Here is a 26,320-nt window from a genome sequence, read left to right as displayed (position 1 = left end):
TACCCTTGAAACGGGCGTAAACGCTTAAACATTTTGGAAATTCCTAGGAATTAGGGTTCTAGTTGTCTCTAATACACCTTTATACTCTCTTTTTCAGATATCAGTAAAAGATGGTATTTGAACGTGTTCCCATCATACGTTTAAATCGTTGCGAATTGATGCAATTTAACAACAACCACTGTATGCCTAAAAGAGACGACTCACCACCACCAAAATCAAGAAAGACCATACTGAACAAAAGTACAATACAACCACAGCCGCTAATATTTGATCACGAAGTCATGTCTCGTACTAACTATCAACACAATCAAAATAACCATGACCGGAGACCACAAACATTAAACACAACATCACAGCTGACTCCCAAAATGGACAAAAAACAAAATCAACAAAGCAAGCCTCCAGCCTTGAAATTTACTCACGCTTTACTCACGTATCAGAATGTCAGCGAACCTAACATTTCAGAGACACTTGCCTTTCACCACAAAGATATCATCAAACAAACAAGATCTGACTCTATATCACGTCAAGATGACAATACCCTAAACCTACAAGATTCAATGTTTGCAAATAACATTTCGTCGAGGTCTCCAAATAATGAACTTGCGACACTCAATTTTGGGGAAGGAAATATCAAACAAACAACCAAGATGACTAAGAAAACGAATGTTTTAAACCAACAAAACACAATGTTTGTAAATGACATTACTTTGTCCCAACAACTTGACCATCATCAACAAAAGCGAAACACGTTGAACGACATTGATGAAGAAAAGACAAAACAAATAAAACAACTTTCAAACATTCAACTAAATTTGCATTCATACAAAAACATTGGTCACAGCCTTAAAGAAATCAGTAGGCCACAAAGTGTAGGGGAAAACGAAAGCTGTAACAATTATTTGAACACACTTCCTATTGGCATAAAGGGAAGTCAACAACGTCAAAGAAATTTAAGTGGTGAAGTAAATAACATTAATATAATACATGGACAAAAGAAGATTGAAACATTGAATGACCCTCAACAATCAAAGCAGGAAAACTTGGATTTGGTGAAGACAATCGCGAAACATAAAGCACCACCTATTGTTATAACACAACCTATTTTCAATCGACTTGAAGACATCGAGGAAAACAAGGGATTAGCTAAAGATAGGATCTGTTATCAGAATACTTCAATGGCTGATAAGATTGAACCGGAAAAAGAGATACGTCTTGTGTCGGTGTCTTGTGACTTACTTAATAAAATGAATACGGTTAAGTCTTACAATGGGATAGATGATCTGGTAGCTCCTTTAGATAATGATGCTGACGATGAAGGATCGTTGAGAAATAACAGTAGTAGCTTGGTTGTTGATCACGGCTACAATACGAGCAGTTCGAAAGAAAATCTAAGTGATATTGATGAGCCAGAAACACTGTTTGTTGAGAGTGACCGCCGTAGTAAGAACGGTAATCTAAGTGATTTTGCAGACACTGATGATAGTTGCATTAAAGAGAATTTGAACGAAAGACGTCTATCTGATGAAGACAACCTCGGTGAAAGAGAACTAGTAAACTTTGAAATCGAAGGTCAATATCATCATAAATATTTGTTACCGATTGATAATTCAGGTGACTTAAACGACGATCATTTGACTGAAATTGAAGAAGAAGTTGATTCTTCTGACGAAGAGGAGCAAGACTGTAGTTACCATAGCTACTATTACTCGACGGACCGTAGATCCTCGTCACCGGCTGTTTTAACCAAATCACGTCATACACGACGAAATTATTTGAGCGAAATCAAAGAAGTGACTTCAGATGAAGAAAGTGAGTTTTGTTGTCCCAAAGACACTTTGAGCTATCATCGTAGATCGTCATTACCTGCTATCTTGGATTCAGGGAGTACAGACGATAGCAATAAAGACACTTTCAATAAAACCAAATCGAGTTTCACAATTTGTTCAAATCGAGAAATTTTTAGAAACATAAAGGAAGAAACACCCAATAGTGTAAACCTTGTGTCGCCGTCCAATCGCCGACGACGTACAAGCCCATTAGCGACACCCCGTCGTTCTTCAATACCGTCAAATCTTACGCCATGTGAATACAGTGAGAGTATGGATCGGCGTCAAATACGTAATTACATACAACAGACATCAAATGATATAGCGAGACTTTGTGATAAAAGTGATTCCGAGGATGAAACCAATTATATCAAGAAAGAACTATCACTAAAGCCAAAGAAATCTGAATATGAGCCGAGTCATACTCGACGTAAGATATCCCGAGTTAACTCTTTATCATTCTCACCGTTTAATCTGAGAAATAAGAATACGACATTAGAGAAGCCCAGGGCCACACTAACATCAGACTTGACAATATCTGGGCGAAACCCAATGCTGGAGACTAATAATTATGCAAATATTGAATCAGTGAAACTGAGGTCCTGGAGCGTTGACTCTTTTGTTAAAAATGACTTTAAATTTCGAATTGAGAGGAGAAAAGTGATTTCTTTTGAGGGCTTACAACCCAAGACATCCAAAGAGACGATAAGTTCTCCTTGTGAGGAAAGCAAAGAGTCGAATATGCGTAAAAACGTAAGCCCATTACCAAGAGAAAGTGATTTTGATCAACATTGTACTGTAAATTTATTAAATCAAACTATGAATTCTAATGATAATGTTAAATCTATTAGCAGCGATGTAGTAGAACGTCAGGATGATGTTAAAACTTGTAATATACGTGAGGAAAGCATCAAATGCAGAAAATCTCCAGAACTAGATATCAACTTAAACATTGACGTGCAAAAGGATATTCAACCTAAACATCGCCAGAACCATACTGACCTCGCGCAACGTTTTCTACATCTAACTGAAACATCTCCTGAAGGATCGGAGCTTAGAACTCAAAACAAAACGCGTAGAATGTCTTCAGATACGGCAACACACCAACGCCGTCAAATGGAAAACCAATTTCAACCGTCAAGTGTGCTGGCAGAAAGGTTATTGGAAAGTTACCGAGCGTTAGGTAAACACTCGCATATGTATCTTGGTATAGCTTCAGCTAAGAAATGTCGCGCTAAACGAAGGAGACATTCAATGGATCATATTGGAAGCTATAGAAGAAGATTCAGAATGATCGAAGAACTCAATGACCAAGGTATTTATCATTGTAGAATTTCGGTGGTGGATCCGAAGGGGGGGGGCTCAGGCTCTTTGTTTATGAGAGCGTTAACTGTAGAAGTCTGAAATTTAAGGGATGGCAATATTTCAAATAAAATATGCAATAGTCCAAGCTTTTCCTTCAATGTTGGCTCCTTCATTTTCAGTATAGTGTATTGACGATCTAATGAGCGAGTATCTCCCAATTTTGTCTCAATCTTTATTCTTTGATATTGACTTCAGGTACTCAAGGAGATACGGAAAGCATCACCACAAATTCTGACAATGAATCAAACAATGGTTATGGAGGTTTGTTTATGCCTTATTCCTTTTAGTTATTACTTCAATAAGCACTTATTTATGTTATTAAAGTTTAAGGTTCAAACTCTAGGTAGGAAAGCCTATTTAGTAGCTAACGTGTTTGCCTTAACTTCACTGCAATTCTGTCCATACTGGTGGTATGTATGACTCTATAGATTTTGCCAACAGACTCCTTTTTGTTTGCATTTAATTTTGAAGTACTTGATATTCCAAAGTGTGATCTCATATCTGATGGTTGAGCTGATGGTTCATATTCTGAACTATAAAATGCAACTTGTGTTGTTTTCAGAGAGTGCATATTACTTCGACTGAAGTTTTTCAGTCTGGCTCTGGCCCTCTTTGATATTGTGACATTTCGAGCAAGATGTTCAAAAATAGAATTGTTGTGTACAAAAAGCTTATGTGTCGTACAGACTTGTAAAATGTCAGATATGTCAATACAAATAGAGAAACACTTTTTGATTTTTTTTTACTCTGTCAGTAAATCGGTGGATCAATTTCCTGTTATTATGATAACGGTTGAATTAAGTATAATAAGGTTTTATATTGTTTGCTTAAAAGATTGGCGTCTGTAATCAAACATTGTCAAGCCGTTCTAATTGACTAAAAAGTTTGGCTAGTTTACGTCAGGACTAAGGTCCAGGGGGTATTAGGGTTGGCAGATGAGGGATATGTGTGGATGGGACCCCCAAAAACCGACCCTTAGAGAGACTGATCTTTGCTGAAAAGGTAACCATTAGAGAGACTTTTTTGAAAATCTTCTTCGATTTTTGAAATATTCCCTACCCTTAGAGAGACTTTTTTACAATTTTTTCACTCTAAATCAAAAAAGTTTCCTAGAAATCGTGAATTTTCCGACCCTTAGAGAGACTAATTTAAATTTTTCTGATTTTTGCGACCTTTAGAGAGACTTTGAAAGGTGGAAAATCCGACCCTAACCGTCCACACATACCCAGCACCCATTTTTGCCTAATTACTCCCCCGGGACTAAGGTCCACTTTGGTTCTTTTTTTTCAAATAAATTCTTTCTGAACCCTGCTCCCATATTGTCTCGGCCCATATGGAAAGTTTGAGAAGCCTACGTTATAGTTTGACACTCCCTTCTCATTGCCCCGGTGAGGATATTTTAACGAGCCAGGCCATTGGCTTATTTAGTGGAGTTCAAATTCTATTGTCTGCAATTCGAAAATTGAAAAACTTTTCTAGTAAGGACGAAAATTTCAGTTTTCTCAATAGCGAATATTTTTCTTACAGGGGATGATCTTTTGCCTGACTTTACCATCGGAAAAGGGTTTACGGCACAGGGGTGTAGTTACAGATAAATACAGGTGTATGTGACCATAAGGTGCACCAAGCATCAGTGATGATTAGCTTTTTTTAAATCAGAAATCCAAATTGAGTGGGGAGGGGTAAAACCTTCATAACTTAGAGTACGGCAAAGAATTGCATATATGATTTTGGTTATATCAAATTGATTAATCTCGTCATATCCAATTAGGACGAAAACTCTAATAAACTCAATTAATATAACTTTCAACCAGAATCAATAAGCAAATCTTTCTGACAAACACTATAGCTTTTATATCATTTTGTATTTCTTTCCTTTTTTCCAGCTCATTCCCAACAACTTGACAAATAGTTGAAATTCTTATTGACGTTTTTATTGACGTATTTCAAAGATGCCCTACCCACATTTTATTAATGTTAGGAACCATCTATTATCACTAAGAAGCTATGTTTTAACTTTCAATTTTCTGGGTTTTTTTTTCAAGAGCCTTTTTGGATCTTCAAAGTCCCTCAACATCTAATTTCAGTTTCCCTACTAAGGGTTACAAAAAATCAAAACTCGAATTTCTATCCCTAAAAAAGCTAAATTTTAGGAAAAAAAGTCCCGCTAAGAGTCCCAAGATTCACAAAATTTCGTTTTAGATCCTAAAATCTTCGATTTAATCGGGCGTCCGTCATTTCATATTCCATCAACATGTCTGTCAAGAGTCTTTATCTTTCAACTTCAATTGATTTAATCAAACAATATCCTTGACTATTATTATCCAATCAGTCGCTTTATTTGGATTTCTTGTAAGCTGGTGTCAATTTTATTATGAGCTACAAGTTATACACAGAGTTATATAATATCTCGTAACTAGTTGTATATTACGTAAACACGTAAGAGCGAGAGCGCTCTGAAATAGATCTTGAAGATTTCCAATTGATGGTACACCTATGCACCTACATTATGGCATTATAGTATATGTTCTGGCTTTTGGGTATTACCGCAATAAATATGGGGGGACTAGGATAAGAATTTTCCATATAAGAAAATCAAAAAAATATCATGAATTATAGATTGAAATTAGAGGGATCTATTAGACAACCAGTAAAGATAAATTTGCTTTAAATGGTATCATTGCATGAAATCATTGGAGATTTTTATTATGTCCTTCAGCGTTAGTTATTCTGCGGGAAGACTCGAATTATGGTATCGAAACGTGTTATATTTATTGATGTCACTAATGTCTATAGAGGTTTGGAACGAATGAAATCACATGAAAAAATCTAATTTTAGACCATTCAATTTCGATTCTTCCGAAGGAAATCTGGCAATCTTGAAAAGTTTCCTGGCCAAATAGACACCAGAGAGGATTAAAGTCTCAGTCGATGCAATATATAGATTCCAATCATCCATGTGGCGTCATGTAGGATGCTTCTAACCATCACAATATTTATTCATAGAAACAACAATTGTAAATTCTTCATGGCTTGTTTCTCGTTATAACTCTCGAGATAAAACGAATGTCTCTAAGCCTCGAACATACTTCCTTGTGCTCAGAGAAAACTGCTTCTTCCATCTTTCTTTCACTCGAACTCCTAAATAACTTGAACCATTATTTATTTTTAACCCCTTGGTTTTCGAGTTATAGAGTCTCGTGTGTAAAGGAATTTGAATCTTTGCTATCTAATTACAATCCAGATGATGAGTCACTATCAAAGATACGGACAAATGAGTCAAAAATCTAAGAGGTCCTCTTCTAAGTTCCCTAAGGAATGACTATTCCCGGGGAGGGTACTGTCTTTGACGGCCGACAGGAAGGTGCCTCTGAAGTTTGAGAAGTGGACCTTGTCAGATATGAATTGGTAAATTTGGTAAGTTCTGACCCTGTCAGGACGAAAAATCTTAACTCAAAGTAGACGAAAAATTGAAAAGAAATCTAATTTCCATGCTGAAAATTGTCCAAAATAACCAAAAGTCGACCCTGTCACATACACATCTTGAAAATTAGTAAATTTGGGACCCTGTCAGTTATCTTCAGAGCCTTGAAAATGAACCCTGACCAGCGGCACGTCCCTGTACCCAATTTTACCCAAGTGCGTCCTCCGGGTGACTGTTGTTGTTATTTTTGATGAATTTTAAAGGCTGTGAGATTTAAGGATTTTTAGGCTGTAGGTATGCTACTCAAGTTGAAAGTAGACTTACATATAGACTTTTCAGTAATGATAAGCATTTCTGTATGAAACAGAACTGATTAATCTATTAGGATTAAGTTAGCAGGAAGCACATCAAATATGGTCGAAGCAACATTTTAAAGATAATGTCAGTTTAATACTGTTTAATTAATGAGTATCATCTTGGGTTTGATAGCTAGGAAGAAGAGCACCATTTCAGGTTTTGTGTTGTATTGTATGATCTGATGTAATTGTGTGACTTGGCAAGAAGTTTCGAATTAATAGTGATTGGAGGGTAAAAACAGTTATGTTCCATGCAGTAATGAAACAAGCCACGTTCAGCAAAATTTTAGGTAAGGATTCCCTTGTATTTTTCTCTATAAACAAGTAAATAGTCAGATTCTGTATTTATGGGTTAACTAAAACTGATGGGGCCGGAAATTTTGTTTGGGTTATTAAGGAGATTACATAGTATGCAAGTTACCAATAGGATAGGTTGATAGTTTTGAAAGAGATACATCGTTTGCTTTTAAGAATGAGACTTGCCAAACTTTGTTGTCTTTTCTATGACGTTTCCATCGGTCCTTTTTGTTCTTCAATAAAAATCTTCGTCATCTTTCATCTAGACATGAAAAATTATAAATTATAGTCGTTCGAAACTATATCTGTATGATATATTCAAAGACGTAACGTAATTGGCAAAGAAATACTCAATGATGTCATTATTATTATCATTTCACCAAGAAAATTATTCATTAGCGAATACGTTGATCTCATTAATTAGTCATTAATTGATACCTGTGGTGGTCATTATACAACTTGATCAATAAATGTAACCTGTTAGTTTTCTCTAAAATTTTGCTTTGAAGTTGAGATTCGCAAGACTGAAAATCTTTAAAACACCTTTAAGGATGGCTCGTGATAAATCGTGGTATCAGTACCATCAGTATTAAAAAGGTGTTGGATCACTATGCCAGGGTATTTTCTGCGGTAAGGATAGTGAAAGGTAAAATATCACATAGCCTCTATCTTATACCAAATATTTCATATTGATTTTTGGGAAGCTGTCTTCCCCTGAGATTCTTGAAGTAAAATCTTGTCAGGCTGAAACGTTTTGTTGATATTAATTTTCATCATAAATGTTGAAAGAGAACTTTCTTGGCTTGTCTTTTTACCAAAATGCTTTTAGAAGTCTTAATTACAGGAATTGTTGTTGCTGTAGGTCATTTAAGAGCCCTAAAAATATATTTAACAGAAAATCTTTCTTCGTCAAGTTTTAAAAACTGAGTGTGAAATTCTTTTATTTTCTAATACTTACTTGCGATTTTCGGGGTTTTCTACTAAGAGAGAAAGAAACCTAGACAAAAATGAAAGGAAAGAAAAATTTCTTTGATAAGTTTTTCTGATTTCTCAATACTTTTGAGACGTTTTAGGCCTCCATTTGAGACCTGTAATCTGGTTGTGTTTTGGGCTTCCGAGAAACATTTTGTAGAATTTTCTTTGCAAGTTTAAAAGTAAGTCTTATTTTACTTCATGGAAACCAGTATTTTGTATTTCAGTAAGAGTCAAAAGACCTGGTTTTTACATAGACTTTAAAAAGAAGTAAGAATTGTCTAAAAGATATTTACGAAACGAAAAGTTTTGAATGTAAAAGAGTTTCAAATGGGTTTCAATTTTTCGATTTAAAATATTATTCTATCCGATACAAACTGCCTAGTCCCTTAGTTCGCAATCAAAAAAATCAGAAAGTGGTGTACGTTGCTTGTTTTGTCCGATTTTCCGAGTTCAAACATGTCGTAATTTACAAGTCTGGTGTGTAGTAGCAAACACTTCTAATAAAATATTGCCATTAACTGAATGAAATATAACAAATTACATTTTTTTCGGAAGATGAAAAAGAAACATTTAATATCCCGATCGGAAATTAGCTTTTTCTCGTTTTTTGTTCAAACTACTGTACGTCAAAGAAATTAGAACATCTAAATGACGGAACAAATTAATAAAAGTATAAACATCCGTTATAGATATTGTTCTCGTGTTTCACTCATCCGGTTTTCTTAAAATAGAATGAGGACGGAACATACCCAACCACCACCGCCGCCACTTAGCGGTGACAGGGTTGCCAGTGTGAATTGTGATATCCTAGTTAAATTAGGACCTAAGAAAGTCAATATTCTACTAAAAATAAAACTTTAAAAACGACAATTTCCACAATTTAATTTGAAGATTTTTTTTTTGAAATCCCAACAAATTACATGTGAGTATCAGTGACAGAAACGGTAGATGATATACTAAGGAGATAGAAGTGTTTTTCGGCTGTCCTTGACTTTTTATGGGTTTTAAGCCATGTTAAAATGTTCTTAGAATGTTCTTAATTTCATCTCGAAACCTTATATTTTTATATATTTTGTTCTTATACAAAAACCAGTAGAATCGGGGAGCCATTGGGTTGAGAATTGAAAAAGAAGAATAGCAATAGGGAATTTTCAAGAAAAGTTCTTTAACGATGCTAATAAATATCTGGTCGCGTAAAATCATTTAATAATTTAAAACTTGTGTCACTTAACTTGATTGATGTGGGTCAACGTTTTTTAAGAGTTTGCAATCCCAATTAAAATTACATCAATGTCAAATCAGATTTCATCCATACCTTCTTGCATGTACCAAATTGTTTAAAATCACCATCCCTCCAATATATCTTATGCAACAAATTCAAGATTTATACAGGAGTAATCACAGTCTAGAAATTCAAGCTGGAAACTGTTTTTTTATATTGTCATGTTTCTGACTTACCACTTGGTCTTCTTACTAAATCAATTTGCATTTGCATTTGCATTTGACTTTTGTCCGTCGAAAAACAATTAGCCTATGAAAACATATCAAAATCTGTCGAAGGCAAGTCACTATTCATTAAAAATTTTGCTTATTTTCAGCAAAAAGTTAGTAACTCAGTCAGGGTAAATACTTGGGCATGAAAAAGGGTACGGGATGTCGCTGGTCAGGGTACCTTTTTTCACCTCCATGAGTCCCCAAATAAAAAGATTTGTCCCCCATAGGAAACTTTTTTGAAAAAGATGGAAGATTTTGGGAAAAAGTGAGAGATAAAATTTGAAGAAATTTTAGAATTTCAGTCCCACTCAGGGTCACGAGTTCCACTCAGGGTCAATTTCTCGAAACTCAGCGGGATACCCCGTCGTCGGCAAGGGTAGTAACTGCCCCCCTCCGGGAATAGCAATTAGATTGAAAAAAAGACATGCTAAAATTGAATACATTTTTGGATGCCTTGCACGAATACTTTTTCATCTTCTTGAGTTTTTTAACTGTTAATTTTTTAATCATATTTCCAAAAAATTATAAATTGGATTTAAGTGGATGCCGAGAAACACTGCTAATTTCAAGTTAAAGATGTAGAATATACTTTAGGTGAAGGAATTGATAAGTCACGTTCTCAATAGAAGTTATCAAAGGTGGACCTTGTACTTATGACAAAACGACCTATCAGGAGAAAGATTCGATTCAAAGTTTTGGCTCCATGAACTAATTTCCAGACGATATTGCTTCTAAACTTTAAAATTCATGTAGCAGCCTGCAGGTTCATTAAATGTAGTGTCAAAAGTGCAATAACGGAAAGTATTCGATCAATTTAATGAGTTTGCGCAGTCAATTAATAACTCCCTAATTACTAATTATCTTCCTTTACAAGAACAATAGATTACTAGTCTAGCTGAAGATTTTTTTTCAGTCAAATCAATCAATTGATTTCACTGTAGCTAGCCAGTCTCGTTTGGAAGAAATCGCTTTGTTTCATGTTTTATTTCACTATATCATTTTTGTTCTAAAGGAAATACAACAGGAAACTATTATTATATTTTTGTTTTTCCTTTGTTTTAAAATTAGACACGCGAATTATTTGTCATCTTTTGAACAAGGTATCGAAATCAAACTATTCTTTTGATCACGTGAATTTTGTTTTCAAAAGTTTGCGAGAAGATTTGTTGGGGAGTATATGATTAAGTTTTATTGGAATTTCCTATTTTTGGCGGGCATTATTGTTGGGTTTCTTGTTGTGTTGTTATTGTTGGAATAATTGGAGAAGATTTTCAAGAACTCAACCCAAAGATTCTTTTAAAGTGTGACTTTAGTAGAAAATAAGAAATTTTAATGAAAAATATAGAGGAGATTCAATGAAATAAAGTTCACGAGTATTGACATCAAAATGAATATCAATTTGAACAATTTGGCATGGAACTCTGTCTTCATCATACTTTGCAAAGGTTAGTCTACTTTCATCTCATCATACATACATAGGACAGTCGGGTAAGGGGTACCATAATAATGAATCGAGTTATAGTAAAGAAACATAGCTTAACATACCATAATAACCTTTTCGACCGTAGCCACCAATTGCCGCGCGGGCATGTTTTTGTCCGTTTTATCCCACTAAAACCGTCCCAGTCCTTTTCTTGCACCTATAGACAATAGAAAAATGCGTCAAAAAAGGATTGGGACGGTTTTAGTGGGATAAAGTGGACAAAAAAATGCCCGCGCGACTACGGCCGCAAAGGTGTATAATGAATGAATCGAGTTATAGTGAAGAAACATAGCTTAACAGACTTATTATGACACCTTTAAAGTGCCATAAAAGTCGTTTTAAATGAGACAAACATTCCATTTATGGAGGTTCAACTGTAAAACTTTGAACGAAAAATTATGCTGTTTGTACTAGACTTGATTCTAGCAAAGTAAAAAGTATACACGCTTTTTTTTATAAGAATGGTGTTTTTTCATTTCATCATGGATATTCTTAACTTTTTGGCGAAAATCATCAAAAAATACTCTTACAGTATTTTTAGGATAAGATCGAAATTGGCAATCTATAGGTTAAAATGCATTAAAAATGGCATTCTTAGGTTCAGTTGCTAAATTCCATGATGGTGATATTCTTACCATATTCTTAGTTTTTTGGCCATTTTCATCATGGACATTCTTATAAAAGTGTATTCTTATTTAAAAAAAAAGCGTGTATACGATATATCGTGAATATACGAAGGCCTATCGGTCCTGATATCTCTCAGTAATTTTAAATCATATTAATTTGATTAGTGTTGCAGGTATTAAATTACAAATGGGTATGTGTATTTGCATTTTGAGAAATCAATGCACGATAGAAAAATTGCTGGCTAAATGCCTCCGATAGAAAAATTAAATCCATTAAATCTAATAGCTTTAATTTGTTAGAATTCCATTGTAATTGAGTCATGCAGTTGTAATAATTAAAGAGGGACAATTTCGTTTTCTTTGCTTGTTCCTGGTCTACCATAAAATATAAAAAAGGCCCATAATAATGTTCGTCTGCATAACGCCCTCATACAGTCTACAGGAAATTGTTATAAGAGATGGCATATGAATGAGCACATATCTCACTTTAGAAAAAAAGAAACGCTTGATGAATGCTTTCATTAAATGCCACTTCAATTACTGTCCTCTCATATGGATGTTTCATAGCAGAGCTCTAGAAGATAAAATCAACAATCTACATAAAAGATGCTTGAGAATCGTTTACTCAGACTACAACTCATCATTCGATGATCTGTTGAAACTTGACAACGGTTCCACCTTCCATCAACGAGCAATTCAATCATTATCCACAGAGCTATTTAAATCAAAACTCAATGAATCAGAAAGTAAAATATTTCTCAAAAACCAATGTAAGATCAACACGAGAAAAAGAAATTCCTTTCGTAGTAGAGTAGTTGAAAGTGAAATGAATGGAAAATCGTCTTTAGCTTTCCTGGGACCTAAAATCTGGGCTACCCTTCCCGATGACTTTAAAAAACTTAAAAACCTAGATGAATTTAAGAAAGAAATCAAGCAATGGAGGCCCACTACTTGTCCTTGCCGAAACTGTCGCACTTTTATCCATGGCGTTGGTTTCATTGATTGAATTTAAATTAATTTGTAAATAATAGTTGATCTTGAGTATCAACCTTCTAGATAGATTTGTAATTAATAGTTGATATTGATTAGCCTCGAGCTAAGTACACATTGTACTACTTTGCATCAACTTTAAAGAAAAGAAACATAAACATAAACATGGCAAGACATTGGTCCTAATTTACTTGATTAATGGGTCTCGAACGAAAAACTTTGACAGCTTCACAAATTATTGTTTAAACTTAAAGTCTCGTTACCGAATACTGTGATAATTTTAAAGAATGCTCGAATCTGCTGTATTTCTCCTGTGTTTTTAAGTTTGAGAACCCTCCATTCCATGAATGACGTATGTATAAGTACACAGAGGTTCCCAATTTTAAGTGAGAATACTACTTTGATCGTAATTCCCTTAGCACCAGAGCCTCACTAGTCTACATTCAATATAGTCCTGTATCAAAAATGAGATACAAGAAAATTTCTTCAAAAATACTTAGCTTGTTGGGTTGTCCTTCATTTCAATCAAAAAAGAGCTCAACATCATGTCTCTGTCATTTGAAGGTTAAAGAGCAACTTTTAAAGTATTTTGATGATCGCTTAAATGAAGTTTTTGATGATCTTCTATTGAAATATAAGTTTCATCACGGCTATCATCAGATTTTAAGTTTTTGTTATTTCGTATTTCTTGTCAATCAAATATTTTAGGTAAATATGATGTCAAGCTTTTTCATTGCAAAGAAAATGCGTCAAAAAGATCGATTTTCTGCTCAATTTTGACCAAATTTTAATTAAACTACTGTAAGGCTTAATCCAGTTTTAAAAATCGAGAATTGCATTCTTTATCTTATATAAAGATAAAATCAACAAGCAAAAACAACAAAGATCATTGGCTGATACTTTCTTCGCTATGTAAAGAAAGGCGTTTCTAGGGATGTAACATATATGCATGTAGGCGTGAAAGCGGGGTTGGGTAATACATTCCAGTAAGTGCAAAAGAGTGAGGGCAAAGAGGGCTAAAAAGAGCCTGCCAAAAAGCTGAACATTTTCAACACTCTTTTGAATGTTATGAGAAAACACAATATACCAAAAGAATTCTTTATCCAAATCAGGATTTTAACAAACAAAAATACCATAAGCTCGCTGAGTGATGCTTTCTTCGCTAGGTAAACAAAGGTGTTTCTACAACTTTTAAAGACAGATATCGACGCATGCGTCAAAGGGTAATGTTACATCGCATTCCAATAAGTGTTAAACATTAAGCTAAAACACTTCAAATTCTGAGAAGACTTAAGGTACGCAAAATACCTCAAGAAATATGCTTTAAATAACATGACTTTATTTTCAAAAAGGTTTGTTATAAAAAGGTGTGTGGCTTGTTTACTTTAATTTAGAAAAAAAGAGTACATTATCTGACATCCACGCCTAAGTCATCCAGCGTGAGAATTCATTTATCAAGTTGGGGAAATAGCATATTTAGAGTCCAGCACAAATTCATTAATTAAATTAATTCTTTCAACAAAAGCAGTACAAAGATCTTCCTTTTCCAAAATCTTCTCATTCTTCATTTATCCGACGATGATAATAAAACAGTAGTAAAAAAGTCGTTAAGAAATTCGATCACAATACGTTGACATTTCTAGTGTATCACAAATCAATTGAATAATATGTAGGATATGCTGACACTATCAGAATCCTGAATGTTTATCCGCTGCAAGATGTGTTTTCTATACTATACAATTTTTCATTTTTCGTTTTGTTGGCAAAGCGTTCAGTCTGTGTAGGTGTATTTTTTGAGACATTGAGGAGGCATTTTATTTTGTTATTGTATTACTTACTGTAACTCGATCTTCAAGTCACAAAGTATTTATTTCGAATTAGGGAAGAATTGCATTTTACGTAGACAATAGGTCGAATTACTGAACTATTCGAAAAATTGAGGTTTGAATTTGAGCAAGTTGACTGCATTACTGAGTCTGGTTTATTTTTTAAAGTGGTTCGATTTGCATTTCTTGTCTGCTGTTTTGAGAGGGAGCTGTCATGCTTTTATTTGTGTTATTTTCCATGAAAAACACTTTTTTTATAGAGACGGTTTATTTGGTTAATTTGTGGACCTTTCCACTTCCATTGTTCCTGTCAAGTTGTTATTGACGAAAGTATACCATGTTTGACGGTATCAGATTAATTTGGCTGTTAAAGCAGACTTTAGTTCGTTTCAAAAACATTTATACTTGACATTCTGAGAGAGTTTAAAAAGAAAGTTTATCTGAGACTAGTGAATTATTCAATCTCACTGGTGTATATTTACTTAATAGAACTCTTTACAATTTTTCTTGGATTCTTGTTTTCTTGGGTATACCTGATTTAATCCGAAAAGTTTCTGGTATTTAGAGAGAAAAAAAATTATAGATTGTGAATAAAAGAGGTAGTAAAATGGAAAGGATGAAAGCAACATTTCGTAGGCTGCGTTTTGGAAGTGATCCTGATAGACCGATCGGTAAATATCGTGTGACGTCATTAGTCGATTTAACGACGGGTGCTTACCGTCCCAGGATAAGTAGTGATCCCGATGATCGTAAATTCATCTCAAAGATCACGGCATCGACACCAAACCTGTTCGCTGGTAAGTTACCATTTTTGTTCTCATTTCGCAAGGATAGGGGAGAGGTTTGAAAACTTTCTTGATTTTTTTGAATGAATGGAATGAAAAATTGAAATTAAAATTTTTGCAGGGCTAAGATTCTCTTGTAAAGTTCTGGATTTAAGGTGGCGTTATCATGCACACGCCCCTCCCCTTTCTTAGGAGGGTGACGCCCATCGAAGAAAAAAAACTAAAAAGAAAGGTTTGGGAGATCAGCTAAGATGAAGGGTGATTAAAGAATGATGGATAAGACTCTCTTCCACACTGTACATTAATGAGTAAAGAGTGTTTGAAATTAGTTTACACGTTTTTTTTTTATTAGAACACCTAAAATTTGTGCTTATTTTTTTAGCAATTTTCAGCCTAAAATGTTCTTAAATGCGTTCTTAATTTTTCAGACTCCTCTAAATCGACAATGTCATGCAAAATAAAGAGCACAGTTCATTTAAAACTGCTTGAAAAGAGGAAAAATTGTAGTTTCTTGTCACCTTTTTCCAAACTGAGGCTGGGCATGTTCTTACGATGTTCTTAATTTTTCGACGAATTTCAGCCTCAATGTTCTTATAAACTAGGTTCTAATAAAAAAAAATGTGTAATTGGTCAATAGGAAACAGCTCTAACATTGGTGCGGGTAAACTACCTTATCAGGGAAAAATGTCGGGGTTTTAATTAGTCGGGGAAAATTTCGTCGGAAAAAAATTCGTCACCTTATTACAATTAGGTCACTTCAAGCAGTCCAAATGAAATGTTTTCCTTCACTCATAATTTCGACACTTTTCCCCGGATAATATTTTGTGTAGATACCAATCCTGTATCCTTCTTTAATTAATACACAAAGTGGCTTTAAAAGGTAAGGTGCCTGAACGCCTTATTTGAGAAGTAACAATGTAACTGTGACGTATACAGACTAGTTTCCCGAAACCTAATACCATTCTTGACGCAAACACACAAACGTTTTTTTGTGTTTCCATTTTCTAAGCTTTCACTTCCGCAGAAAACCTTATAAGTCTTTTTAAAACGAGAAACAAATTTTGAGATTTCTAGAGTACATCAAACGAAAATAAGGAAAAATTGCCTTAAGCGTTCTTTTTATGTAGATAAACAAAAAAGGGTAACTTGGCTGGCGGTATAAGAGGAATGCTTTGTTTATTTTACAGACCGCAATTTCGAAATACATTCAAATTAACGTATTTCATGGACAATACAAAACAAGATCATTTTAGAGGTTAATCAAAAGACATTGCTTTCATTGTTAAACAATACATTTTAATGACCAAAAGTTAATAAATTTGAAAATTAGTACAAAACAAAAGAGTTGTAATTGCATATCATATCGTTAATTTATTAATTCGTCGTGTTTTTTTGTCAAGGAAGTACCGGAAGGAACTAGGGTTCAAATATACCTCATTTTTCGCTTTGCTTTTAAATGAACGCGTTTTTTTTTACTCTCTTGATCATCACAAAGTCTGATGAGTTTTGTTGTTGTTTACAATTTGTGGACACAGTGACTTAGAAATCACCGCTTCGGAAAAAAAATTCGTATCCGACAAAAGACTAAAGGATATACTTTCTACGGTGACTCTCTCAATACACATTAGCAAAAGATAGAGTAAAGCAAATTAAAAGTACATCTTTTGGAGTTGATTTTGAATGCTCGATCGAAAATGGTTTTTATTTACCTTGTGGAGAAATCGCCATTAGAAATACCAGGAATTCGGAAAAATGAACGTGATGAAAAACTTTTTGGTAAGCAGATTTTTTCATATATCAGCCGCTGATGTTTAGATATAAGTTAAAATATATTGAATCTTTTTCTTCAATATCAGTAATGAAAGTGATTGGCATTGATGAATTAGGCAATTAAAAAATTTTCTATCAATGATTTAAAACTCTGGCTCACATAAAATATAACATATCAAATTTAACCTACGCCCTCAGATTTTCTATAATATGACCTGTGACGATCTATAATGAAAAGTTTCGTTAACAGTATGAAAATGGAATGGTTTAAGTAAGAATTATTAGGATTTTTTATTTCGTGCGGCGGTATTTATTCAAACTGTAAATTCACCATATTTTAAACTGCCCTTTGAATAATGGACCGTCTTGAAGATAATTGGGTTATATTTTTTGTGTTCTTGAAAAAGTTGTTTGTTTGTTTGTTTGTTTACTTGTTTGCTTATTCGACTGTTTATGTTTTATTTGTATAATCTACCATACCCAATGTTTAAATGATAATCCCTCTGCCCTTATCCACAGCGTCAAGACAAGCTTAGATTTTGGGTGATTATCGTCAACCAATTATCAACTCATCCACCCTGGTCATGCCTTAATTCCTAGCTCTGTAACTATATAAAAAACCTGTCGTTATTATGCTGATGCTACAACTGAATTTTCAACCTTTTCAAGAGCTTTACAGGGCTATTCCAGAAATTTTTTTTGCCCCCTATGTTGATGAGGTCTCTTTTGGGAAAGGTTACTCCCGAATTTCTTTTCAATTTTATGGTACCCCCTTGGATTATTTGAACCATCCTGGATTTTGGACCTTATTTTACACTCGAAAAACCATATATCCCCCTGGATTTTTTAATTTTTACACCACACACCTCCTCAACATCGGGGGTACAGACTATTTCTGGAATAGCTATACCACCTATATAAAAGCCAACCCCATTGGATTTTTGATAGATGTATACAATAAAATTTGAAATCTTAGGAAACTGGGAATTTCCATTCCCGATAGGCATCTGATTCCTTTATTCATCCCCAACGGACTAAATAATCCTCACCAGGTTATTGAGACAAGGGTGTTATAATGCTTAAAATCTACAATATACATTTACAAGTGCTTCGAAGAGACTTTCTCCAAATTGTTGTTGGAAAACGAAGGTAATGGTAAAACTGATTGCTCACGCTCCAGGAAATACAGGCGCGTCTTCGATTGATTTTAAATGTTTTTGATATTGGTTGAGTATTTATTTACCAATTACATCACTTTAGGTGGGATATTTTGTAACTATCCAGTTGATACTGAGTTGAGATTTGAAGGTCCGGGAAGACTTTGGGTTATGAGTTTGAAGAAGGGTTTGAAATTCGGTCAAAAAGTATGCTATTTGATGGACTGTAAAACTGAGCTTTAGAGGGTCCCATTACTTTAGAATATTTATCTTTTAGCTTAACGTCTGGAGGCAAATTGAAGTCAAATTAATGCGGATTTTCATGGATATTATTGACTGTTGATCTGGTTATCAGGTTATCAATGTCAATAATATTCCTTCTCCTTTTAAACAGTTCTACAATCATGGTCGAAATATATTGAGATTTTAGTGTATTTTGACGTTGCAGAATTTAAAATTCGGACGAGAATGCTTTTTTAGCACTTCCACTTTCTTGCATTAAATATTTCGATATTGGAGGGGTTCGGTGGCTTCTAGGCTATATTCTAAGCCTTATTGGAGGAAATTTGAGCTTTTAAATCCTGAGATCCTAAGGTCGTAAGTCTTAAGTGTCATGTTAAAACTCTACTTTACAACTGTAGTTTAACGCGCTTAAAAATCATATGTGGTGTTTAAAATTTCGCAGGGAAATCCCCTTTGTCTCAAATATTTTGTCCAAGATTGTATCTATTAGCTCCTGTTGGTCGTGAAATCGTGAAGGTGACCCTTTAAACAAAAAGTTGAGGTAAATCTGACACAGTTTGATGATAAGAACAAATAATGAACTGTTATTAAATTTTGAAATAATTTCCGTTCAATTAGTAACGGTCAATTAGAATCGCCCCAGGGTCAAATCATGCTTAATTTGAAATCACAACCCCACTTTCGATACATTGAGAAGAATTATAAATTGTAAGAACAGACGAGACAAAAAGAGTATAAAACTTTCATAGAATTAGTTCTTATAATTTAACTTTTAATGACCACCTGCCAGAAGGAGACTGACGACATTAAAAAATTAATAACTGTGATCACGTCCTTTCTAATGCTTATAAGAATGAAACTCATGAATATATACTGATCTTCAAAACAATTTTTGAGCAAATGCTTCTATTTTGGTCCTTAGTATCCATGCCGAATTTTCATGGTATTGATCAGTGGTGAATCTTAAGTCCCCCTATAGAGCAGTAATGTCCAAAATTGAGACTCAAAATTCATGAACCAGGGTTTAAGTTAAGATATATGTGTTACTGTAGATTCCTATAGAAAACTTGTTCAAACCAACGAATAAACAAAAAATTACAATGTAATTAAGAGCTCATCCAAACCTGTTGTTGTACCTTAAGCACGTTTACTTGAAAATGGAACAAAATTGAAAAATTCAAAAGACTCTATTGAGACCAGATCAACGGTCAATAATTCTATAAAGAATTTAATGGAATAATTCGAGATTTAATAGATGTTTACCTTATTTCGGTGGAGGATAAACAAGGTTCCATCAGCAGATTTTTGAAACAGTTTATGGTCAGGACATCTTTAAGAATTTGTTAAAATAAACCATTCTAACCACTTTGGTAAATTGCTGTACACTTTTCTTCAGTGTGTATAAAGACTAATATTCAGATTCTATTATTAAAATTCTTGGATTTTATTTTTCATTTTTACTGGGATTGACTGGATTTATTTAAGAACTTTGAAGTATAATTGAACTAGTCATAATTTAAGCTATGCTAACAAGGAAAGTCAAGCTATTGTATTGGATATTGAATAGCAATGATTTTAAGGAGAAAGTTCATATACCATGCTGCCATGACAACAAACTTGAGGATGTTTATTCAACTTTAAATGGTATGGAAATTTTTTAGACAATAATATAATAATAATTCATTTACCAGAGCAGAAGGTACAACTTTTCATAGGTTTAGGTAGCTAATGTATCTTTGCTTTATAGTGCGATTAGTTATATCCTCTTGAATTCTCTTTGGCATCGCATCCCTGGTTAATCAATGCAAACAGAATCGGATCATGCAAAAAGTAAACTTTGAAGTTCTTCCTCTTTCTCTGAACTTCAATTCTATCACACTCATCAAAGAGGCGAATTATGTAATCTTCGAAATTATATCATAAACTACTATGGTATGTTTCCTTTTTGTTTTCTTCATTGGATTAACAAAGACGTCATTGTTGTTTTTGTGCTGTTTATACCATCCTGATGACTTAAGTAGCGAAAGGCGTTTTAAAGTTGTGTTATGCAAAAGATTATGGTGAAACTGAATATCGTAAATCTTCAAAGATTTTTACATGTCGATGTGAAAATATCGCTCGCCCGAAAGGAACAACTGTTAGATTTCCTCTTAAAACTGTTGTCGTGGGCGGGCTACTACAGCCCAATAAGCTCAAAACGCACAAAATATACTTAGCGGCTTTCCATGTTCATCACTTGACGCTCGTTGCAGCAAATCTTTAAATTTCCAAAACTTATTGGACTGAAACTCTTTGGTTTTATCACATACCATGTCGTACACAATTTTTAAGGTATATAAGAACAACAGCTTCATTTATCAAAATTGGAGAATTCTATAAATCAAAAAGTACTTCAAGAAAATTACACAAAAATTTTCACAAAATGCTGATGATAGAAATATTGGAATATTTGCAGAACATTTACAGACCGAAACCAAAAAAAATCAAGAACGACTTTACGACTGCAAATGACTTCTAACTTTTCTTTTAAGAAAACGTGTACATTTTTCACAACTTTTGACGGTGAAGTTAATGACATCATTTTTTATACGGTCACTGATAGAGCAGTATCTACCTTTCCACAAATTATCCTTTCATTGTCCAAAACTTAAAGTGTTAAATATTTCATCATTTTCACTGTATTATTTTGTCACCTCTTTGATGTCATTTTCCTGTCAGCTTTTCTTGTCATTGACTGATATTCCAAGCATTACAACATTTTCTTAACACCTTCTGGTTTTGACAATTTTTCTATTTTTTTAGTCTATTTTTCTGTAAGAATATTAAATTTCATCTAAGCTTTTCTCCTCAATAATATAATCTCCATAGAAAACATTTATGAAAATTATTTGAAAATAGTATTTTGATATCATTTAGTTCGCCACCGTCTTACATTTAAGATTGGATAAAATATGTTTGTCATTGCCTAAAACCTAAAATTAAGTACTGAAATTAAATTGCTTAATCGTGCCTTGAGTCATTATGTTTATGAAAAAAGATCACAGTTTTTTGCTTGTTTATTTCGGAAAAGCAATATTTTTGTCTGATATTCACAACCAGCGCTAAAATGAATTGAATATTTGCATTTAATTACAGTGAAAATGTTAATTATCATTGTTAATGACCTAGGGTCTATAAAACCAAGGCAATCCAATTTCAAGCCTATCAAAATTTTCAAAAACAGTTTAGAGAGATTAAAAGGGGCTGGTAAGCAAAACAAGCAAAAAAAATATTTCTCTAATTTGGTTTGAAAATTATGCAGTTATTAAGGAATTCGACACTTTCAAAGAAGACGTTGATTTGTAAGATTTCTGTTGAGAAACGTGCTAAGAAAATTGCTCATTTTTGTGCGATGCTGGCAAAGAAAACAAGCAGCAAAGGTATTTTCATTACTTTGGTTTACATATTAGTCTATCATTTCATCAATATGGGTCTTCCGTTTTGCTGAATATTATTTTGTAAGGGTATGCCCTAATAATCCTCAAAACCTTGTCATAAGTAAATTGACGATTCTGGAAAGTTTGACATTGAATTCTAGAAGGATTATATTAACGAATCGATCACTACTGATCTACAAAACAAAAAGGATATGCCTTAAGCAGCAAAATGTGCTAATGGGTAACGTAAATTTGGTCATTTTAGTCCCTCCCTTAATTGTTGCTAATCAAGACAAGCGAGTGTTTTTAGAGAAAGATTTCTTGTTTTCCTTTGTTTACATTCTCATCCTTCGTTCTGCCATTGATTCAGGATGTCAAGAAATGCTAATGTAAAGGAAACTGGGACAATATTTTGATTCGGTTCTCTTTCTTTGTTACTTCGTTTTCCAATGTTTCCTTTCTTGTCGTAGTGAATGCATGATGGGGGTGATTGATATCGTCAACAAAATACTTTTGGATCACAGTTTTCTTACTTTCCAAGCTTTCTCTATATAAGAAAAAGGCGCTTTTTAGATAATTCTTCAATGGTACATTGTCAAACTTTATCAAAATCTTGAATTATTCTTTGCTTTCTTAAAAAAATTATTCCATTTATATTAAGTTTGTAACGGTATTTAAGCTCCCATATTCCAATATTTATAAAATTGTTCTTAGAAGTTCCTATGAAAAACATATCGATATCCTTGGTTGTACGCCGGCTATTGTATTGTATTTATCCGTGGACAAACTTTCCCTGCCGCTTGTTTGAAGTTTCAGACGGAAATTCCTGGACTGTTTGTATGGGATTTAACTGCCGCTGTGGCTTAATTTGAAATAAACATCATTTAAATCATTTATTCCCTCAATCTGTCATTCTCTCTCGTGAAACTTGTTCTGACTAATCGAAGACGTTATTGATTTTTTGCTGTTACTGTAGCTGAATTTCGACTTAAAATTTAGTGTTAATTGCTCAAAACTTTGATCTGGATTTGTTTTACATAAAGTAAGGTACGTACGTAGGTTCTTTTAACTTTCAACTTCTTGGTTCCGTAATTGTTTGCAATGATACATTGATTACATTAGCTTCTATTTCTATTGATGTCTTTTCTGATCTATTAACTTATGTCTTACATTTGATATTTTCAAATTGAAACAATTTTTGTGGCTCAGCCTTAGATACTTTGCCCAACTTGGACAAATGTCAGAGCTCCTGGATTTTCAACGTTTTCGAGGGTTGCCGCATGAATGGAAAATACAACCTATTCATTACTATGATTTTCTTTTGGAATTCTCCATAGGGACGTCGAAGAGAGTCGGTGAAATATCAATGTTAAAATATGCTAGTACTTTTCCATTGAAGTCTAATGCCCCGGGCTAATGCCTAAAACATGCTTATGTCATATGTTCGGTGTATGTATTACTTTGTCCCGATTTGGCATATAGCAAAAAAAGAGAGGGTTTTAGGACTGGTCAAACTCGTATTATCGTTCACCGTGAGAAGATGCTGACAGTCTAAGTGACGTCATATTATCGGGTTTTATTGATACTAGGGTTTTCTAAAAGTTATTTCCGTCTTCATGTGTACTTTGCTCAAAAGAGACTGAGTTCGAGTTTCCAACGATTTCAAGTTTTCGATTCAGCCAATTCACTTCTTAACCGCTATTTGACCGATGCAGTGTAAACTCTAATCCTGTTACTCATTGGAGTACATTTTATACAAAAGCAGACGTGTATCACGCATTTTTGGGGTGTAGGTTTCACAGTTCATAGGAATGAAACACGTTTACCCTTAACTCGAAATCGACTTAAAGAAAACAGAAAATTGATTGAATCTAAATTTAGTTTTCATAATATTTGATAATTCTTCCGTTCAAAAATTTCCTTTACAGCCGTTTGTTTTGATAGCAGCTTGATGCCATCTTGGATATATTTTCCCTTAGTCACCTAGGTTACAGGACATGCTTAAGTCTCCTATCGTATCCTTAACTTCAGTTAACTATTTTTAAATACAATTTATCTGTAATTGCACGTGGAAAATATTTCCTGATTAAAATTGCTATATACTAAAATTTCGAAATCCTTTAAAAAACTAAATTAAACTCAAAGAAATCCTACGACTTGACAGTATAAGACTTTGGTTGATATATAGTTCCACTGAGATAAATTTCGATGCACTGTTAGAAATCAACATTCATTTATAATCAATAATCGAACCTGGCATCTCTACCTTAGTGAATTTCGCTATCTATTGACTGCTTTACTCTATTCTAAACGTATGATGGGAAATTTCACCTTTTAAAAACTTCAGTTTATTGTAAGCAGAAGTGATCTGTTCAGTTTCTAGCATCTTGACGTCACTTTCATCCTCGAATCTAGTCAGTGCCAATATGAAATATATTCGACAAGCTTTTTTTATATCAAGTTTTTAATTTATGAAGGAGGAAATTACTGTGGAAATCATTTAACAGTAGTTTCAAACCACCTAAACGGGCATTTTTTGATGTCCGCTCCTTCATGCTGCATCAAATTTTATGATTTCTGGTGTATTTTCCTTTTTCATATGAAAACCTTTTTAATTAATGAGTAATATTTTCTTTCTTGCTGTAAACATTTTTTGTCCAATTTTCAATTTTCGTATAGCATTGACGTTTTTCCTTTTTTTTACAAAACTTCGAAGACTTTGAGGCACTTACCATCGCATCAACGGTAGATAATACTTAAATATTTTTATTGTTTTCTGAATTTACTCGAGATTATCTTGCCAACCATTTAGAACTACTAATAAATTTAATTTTGAAGAATATAAAATTCTCGAATCCTTGAGATCAACAACACAACGCGAGGAGGATTTTTAAAATGTCTATTTTCTGCTTTTTGGGATTAAAAATTTGACAATAAGTACCAATAAGATCATAATTGATTGTCATGATAGACGCAAAGATCATAACAATAACAAATTTTATCTGAAAATCAAGAAGATCAAAAATCCATTGATATTATTGTCCGTCAAGATAAGGCGATATGGATACTTTTGGAGATCAGACCTGAGTTCTATGTTCATAATGTAATATTAGTTCTGAATTTACAAAATTACTTCTTAATGGGACTAAAATTTTACTGTTTGAAAGTGGTGAACTTTATATTAATGTTAGAATTTTAAGTAAAATCCGATTTTCAGAATTAGTGTATATTTTTCATATTGAATTTTTTTTAAATCCTTATGTACTTAAAATATCCTTATGATTTTAGAACCCCCGGGTGGGAAAGGAATACCCCATGCTTGATATTCATTTGCCTCTTGCATCTAAAACGTTTTTCATTATAACGCAGTGTTTCTTCAGTTCTGACTCGCCATAACTACTAGTCTTTTGGAATTTCACCACCAGAAAGGCGATTAGAGTAATGAAGTCAATCTAATTAGAACAGAAAACTACTTTGCTTAATAGGATAGCGATTGATAAAGCTAATGTTCATATGTAGGTAACAAGACGGTGTGGGATAGCCATGTCAGTGTTCCATTTTGTCGAATACACGTTCTGAATCCAGTGTGAAAACTCGCAAAATAAATTCAATGTACATTTCCTAGAAAAGATTGTGTTTTTAACTTCCTATGTATACGTTTTTGAATTTATCAGCCATATTTGAAATTACCGTACATTGTAACATTAATTTGATCCGGATTTGAAATTCAATGCAAAAAATTGCTGCCCAAAACCATCCCCATTGAACAATAGAACTTCTATCCCTATTGGGATCTTGATAGAAATTTTATCCCCACTGTGGGATAAAGTTCCACTGGGTCTGTGAGACAGGGGTGTATTCTATCATTGCATTTGATACATTGTGACCTTGTCATTTTACTATTTTTAGTAAATTGACTGTCAAAAGTTTTCAATTGATGTTATCTTGAGTGCTTCTTGTTTTTAATGAGCTAATTAAACCCGCCTGTTCAGTTTAGTCACGTTATTTGAGAAGATTTTGGCATAAAAACTGAACCACTTACAAAAAACGATAATTCATGTTAATTAGTCCAGCCTCCTTTGACGGAAGTATTTAAAAAGAAATTTTGATTTCCTGGGAACCCCAAATTCTGGTTTGCCAATTTCACAATGTCTTAGCTTTTTCTTCTTTTTAAGGGTTTTCATCATTAGCGATAATTAGTTGATGACGAACGAACAGTAACCATTTAGCGCCAATAATTCTGGTTTTAATAGCAATTAATTTCACTTAAAGTGTTTCTTGGTT

General features: G+C 33.6%; 1 protein-coding gene across 1 annotated transcript in view; it reads left to right on the top strand.

The window, feature by feature from the left end:
* LOC136798480 (uncharacterized) overlaps window positions 1–26,320 on the top strand; it is a 50,071-nt gene that overhangs the window by 7,757 nt on the left and 15,994 nt on the right. The window contains exons 2-3 of the mRNA XM_067055095.1: window positions 98–3,144; window positions 3,390–3,455. Coding sequence (XP_066911196.1) covers window positions 111–3,144; window positions 3,390–3,455 — 3,100 coding nt within the window. The 5' untranslated portion in view covers window positions 98–110. The remainder of the gene's footprint in view (window positions 1–97; window positions 3,145–3,389; window positions 3,456–26,320) is intronic.

Source organism: Clytia hemisphaerica, unplaced genomic scaffold (genome assembly GCF_902728285.1).
Source record: "Clytia hemisphaerica strain Z4C2 unplaced genomic scaffold, Clytia hemisphaerica genome assembly, whole genome shotgun sequence".
NCBI lineage: Eukaryota > Metazoa > Cnidaria > Hydrozoa > Leptothecata > Clytiidae > Clytia > Clytia hemisphaerica.
Note: the sequence above shows the minus strand (reverse complement) of the source record. Positions and strands in the feature narration are given on the sequence as shown.